This window comes from Notothenia rossii (genome assembly GCF_949606895.1).
Source record: "Notothenia rossii genome assembly, chromosome: 1".
Lineage (NCBI taxonomy): Eukaryota > Metazoa > Chordata > Actinopteri > Perciformes > Nototheniidae > Notothenia > Notothenia rossii.
Window position 1 is genome coordinate 10153847 of NC_136912.1, and position 5000 is coordinate 10158846.

At 39.5% G+C, this 5000-nt stretch overlaps 1 protein-coding gene across 1 annotated transcript in view; it reads right to left on the bottom strand.

Moving 5' to 3' along the window:
• Positions 1 to 5000, bottom strand: part of LOC307045565 (3',5'-cyclic-AMP phosphodiesterase 4B-like) — a gene marked incomplete at its 3' end in the record, with an annotated part of 17170 nt that overhangs the window by 2495 nt on the left and 9675 nt on the right. Inside the window, exons 9-11 of the mRNA XM_079691299.1 lie at positions 4023 to 4116; positions 3512 to 3669; positions 373 to 471 (exon numbers count right to left, since the gene is read on the bottom strand). Coding sequence (XP_079547425.1) covers positions 373 to 471; positions 3512 to 3669; positions 4023 to 4116 — 351 coding nt within the window. The remainder of the gene's footprint in view (positions 1 to 372; positions 472 to 3511; positions 3670 to 4022; positions 4117 to 5000) is intronic.

Below are 5000 nucleotides of genomic sequence, written 5' to 3' on the forward strand. Positions count from 1 at the left end.
AATAAAAGTAAAATAATGAAAAATAAAATAATCATAGTTCAAATATAAAGTAAATTCAGAAATAAGAAATGTAGCTAAAGGAAATCCTTAAAAAGGTTATAACCACCTATATAAACAAATAGGATGCGTATATGATATCCTATAAAGTACATCAAATGCCAATAAATGAACAACTGTTGAAGTGCAACATTTGCATTTAAAACTCTCAAATGATAATATCAAAGGGACCACAATTTAATTATGTTTAATAGAAGTGATTTGCTAATTGAAGGCCCTCTTGTAAAAGTTAGTATCTACTATGTACTGTATATTAAAAACCAGAAAAGCACTTCAGTTGAGAGCGGTCCGACAGAAACACACACATTAGTTTACCTGGAAGATGGTGTACATGATGCAGCTGAGGGGTCTGTTGTTGGAGAACTCTGCTAAACTGAAGATATTAAAACTCCACTTATCCAGATCCTCCAACTCCTGATCAAACAGAAATAAATACGTATTTTAACAGGGACATTTTCAGTACTTTTGAAAGGGTCGTAAGTAACCCTTTCTATATAATCATGCAAATAAATGTAACACTTTAGATTAGTAAACCTTACATATCTACCCAGGGCTGTCCCTGGCCAACATTAGGCCCCACGCAAAGTTATATGCCCTTTTTTTTGTCTGAGATAGGAATGTCTCTTTTTGTTATTGTAATGTCCATGTTTTGTGTCTGTAGCCTGTACAATAAATACATTAAAAAAATAAAAAGTTATATGCCCTCTGTTTCGCAAGCGTCGACGAGGGGGGGTGCTAGTGGAGCCTCGCCTCGGCAACACCGTACCGCGTCACACTAATTGCGCTGCAGAAGCACATTTAAGTTGAGGCCCCATCCGCAAAGTGAGGCCCCACGCAGTCTGCATGATCGGCCTGTAGGGAGGGGCGGCCCTGTATCTACCCTAACCCTACTCCTCAACCCCCTCTCACTCTTTACTATCAATCTTATAATGTAGTTGCCATCGTTTGTTCATTCTGTTGGTGTTATATTGATAAGTAGTTAAAGTGTGTAAGGGTTGTAGGATATTGTATCGACGTATGGCATTTACAAGTGTGCCTTGTTTGCGCTATGTCTGTCTGTTGTGTGTGTGTTTTTTTCAGTTTGGGTGTCTCCTACACTGACATCTCATTGAATATGGTTTTAAAAAAATATATTACATTTTGGGTACCACTTTACAATAAGAATATACCCTTACAAAGGATTCATAAAGGGTTTATAATTAGGTTATGAATTAGGTTGTAAATACTTTATTAATCATTAAGAACCATATATAAACCAGTTCTAACATAGTTTTCATACATCAACACAGGCTCACTATTTGGCAAGATGACTAAGCCTTATATTGGCTACTTAGCGAGAATCAACTCAGTGAACAACAGATATCAAGGATGCTGGCTGATGAAGGAGACGAAGTAAGCTAGGTAGCCAATATAAGGCTTAGCAGTACAGATAAATGTGGGCTCACTATTTGGCAAGCAACCGATCACAGGTGCCATGTTTATCTCATGTCTTATAAAAGCTTATTAAGGATTTATAAAGTGTTCAAAACCTAATTAATAAATGAATTACAAACTATTCGTAAACCCTTTATACGGGTAGTCTTATTGTAAAGTGGTACCACATTGGGATGAAGTTCATGTCACACAGGAAACCTCCCACTTTACTCTTAATGGTAAAAGACCCTCAGCAGTAGATCACCAACAGAATAGAAGTGCAGGACACACACTTCCTCAACACTAAAGGAAGGGACAAACAAGACAATATTAAAATAAAACAAGAGAAAACCCAAATCTACAGAGCCCTAAAGTCATGAAAGACGATATTATATTAAATGTTAGTGTTGTGTGCGAACCAGAACATAAAGTCAGACTGAAGCATCCTTTGTGCGCCAGTCAATCCTCTCAGTAAATACAAAGCTACATCCAGATCAAATGCACCCTAAAGGGTCTTTGAGCATATTTTCTCTCAGTGACTGTGATGTTAAATTTTTGTTTTTCATGTATTGTGTCTTGATATTTGTCCATGTTGATGTTACACATGGAGCTGCTGTGATGCAAGTCACATTTCAGACTTGATCTGACCATTAAAGTGTTGTATCGTATCGTATATCGTCTGTGTTTACAGTCCAACTCTGAGCAGGGATTGATGTGTGCAGCTTGTTTTGGAGTGAGAGAGAAGGAGTCAGAGAGAAGGAGTCAGAGAGAAGGAGACAGAGAGAAGGAGACAGAGAGACAGAGAGAAGGAGACAGAGAGGAGGATACAGAAAGACAGAGAGAATGAGACAGAGAGACAGAGAGAATGAGACAGAGAGAAGGAGACAGAGAGGAGGATACAGAAAGACAGAGAGAATGAGACAGAGAGAAGGAGACAGAGAGGCAGAGAGAAGGAGTCAGAGAGAAAGAGACAGAGAAACAGACAGGAGGAGACAGAGAGACAGAGAGAAGGAGTCAGAGAGAAGGAGTCAGAGAGAAGGAGACAGAGAGAAGGAGTCAGAGAGAAGGAGACAGAGAGGAGGAGACAGAGAAAAGGAGACAGAGAGAAGGAGACAGAGAGAAGGAGAAGGATACAGAGAGACAGAGAGAATGAGACAGAGAGACAGAGAGAATGAGACAGAGAGAAGGAGACAGAGAGACAGAGAGAAGGAGTCAGAGAGAAGGAGACAGAGAGACAGAGAGAAGAAGACAGGGAGGAGGAGACAGAGAGGAGGAGACAGAGAGATGGAGAGAAGGAGTCAGAGAGAAGGAGTCAGAGAGAAGGAGACAGAGAGAAGGAGTCAGAGAGAAGGAGTCAGAGAGGAGGCAGAGAGAAGGAGTCAGAGAGAAGGAGACAGAGAGAAGGAGACAGAAGGAGTCAGAGAGGAGACATAGAGAAGGAGACAGAGAGAAGGAGTCAGAGAGAAGGAGACAGACAAAAAGGAGACAGAGAGAAGGAGACAGAGAGAAGGAGTCAGAGAGAAGGAGTCAGAGAGAAGGAGTCAGAGAGAAGGAGACAGAGAGAAGGACACAGAGAGAAGGAGTCAGAGAGAAGGAGTCAGAGAGAAGGAGACAGAAGGAGTCAGAGAGAAGGAGACAGAGAGAAGGAGACAGAGAGAATGAGACAGAGAGAAGGAGTCAGAGAGAAGGAGACAGAGAGAAGGAGTCAGAGAGAAGGAGTCAGAGAAAAGGAGTCAGAGAGAAGGAGACAGATAGAAGGAGACAGAAAGAAGGAGACAGAGAGAAGGAGACAGAGATACAGAGAGAAGGAGACAGAGAGAAGGAGTCAGAGAGAAGGAGTCAGAGAGAAGGAGTCAGAGAGAAGGAGAAAGAGAAAATGAGACAGAGAGAAGGAGTCAGAGAGAAGGAGACAGAGAGAAGGAGACAGAGAGGAGGAGGCAGAGAGAAGAAGACAGAGAGAAGGAGACAAAGAGAAGGAGACAGAGAAAAGGAGTCAGAGAGAAGGAGTCAGAGAGAAGGAGACAGAGAGAAGGAGTCAGACCTTGGCGAGCTCGTCCTCATGGTCTGTGTTGACGCCGAAGCGAGGCATGGAGGAGCTGGAGAGACTGGAGCTGTGGCAGAGTTTCCTCACGCCGGTGATGTGACTCATGGATTTATCCTTCAGGGTGGGAGACGGGATCTCCGCCTCGTTCTGCTTGTCTGCAGAGTGACGGAAACACAAAGTCAACTTTATGGTCAATCTTTCAGTTTGTGTGTACAAACAGAGAGATTCAAAAATACCATTTCCCACAATCCCAAATACAGAAATATATAAAAATATGAATGTAAATATGTATATACCTATACACAATCAAAGACACATTTATACATATGCACACATTAAGGCCTAAATAAAAGCACGACAATCTATCTATACAAAAATAACAGTATCTTTCAGAATGTACATTACTGCAAGGCTGTCCGTAGCAGCGTTTCTGGTGCTGCTTAGAACACAGTTAGAGTTTATATTTGGAAAATGTGTTAAATGTGATCAGATGGAGGGGCCTGCTCACCCATGAAGGTGCTGGAGATGTATTCTGACACCTGGTTGCCGGAGCGACTCATCTCTGACAGGTGGGACAGCTCTCTGTTCAGCATCCTCTTGAACTGTGGAGCAACAGGGGCAGAAATACCTTACATACCTGAGGAGGGGGATTATATTTTGCTCCAAATTTGAATAGAATAACATTTAAAAAGTAAGTATGATAATAAAAACACAAAGCAAATTAGAATTAGATTTAGAAAAACCTTATATCGGTGCTGGGAACTGTATTTTGTTCAAAATGAAAATAAAATAAAAATAAAACAAAAAAGTCAGCGAAGAAGAAGTAGATTTAAAAGGAAAAAAAATATTATGTATTCCCTGGGGGGATATTGGGTTTCGTAACAGTTATTCCATTTTAAAATTATGTTAAAAAATTACATTTCAATGAAAACAATTAAATAAATATAATAATACGAATTTAAGGTAAACATTTGCATATTGTACTATAATATATGAAACAATACATTTGTAAAAAATAAATAACGATATACATTTAAAGTATAATGATATTAATTCTGAGAAACAGATTATTGAGTGTACAATTAATCCTAGTGATATTGGTATTGCACAGTCGGATAATATATACAGAATTTTGCACAGTTGGATAATTGCTCAGGTTATTATAATCTAAGCAAGTACATATTGCAGAGTTCAATAATTGCCCAGGTTCAAAATAGTGTGTAATTGCAGAGTTTAATTGGCTTATTGCTGCTGATGGGGGAAGTAAGTCCATTGTTTCAGTGCTACTCTCACTTTCTTACCAACAGCTATATTCAATGAAGGTTTTTGGATTAGAGGAGCTATTTGAATAAGGATATTTGAACAATTAAGGTTACCATTGAATGAAGGTAAGAATAAACACAAAAAGAGTAAATCATTGTAAATATGTAAAAATGCACACACTGGTTTCAATTCCTAAATAAACAACATTCATGTATCTTTTCTC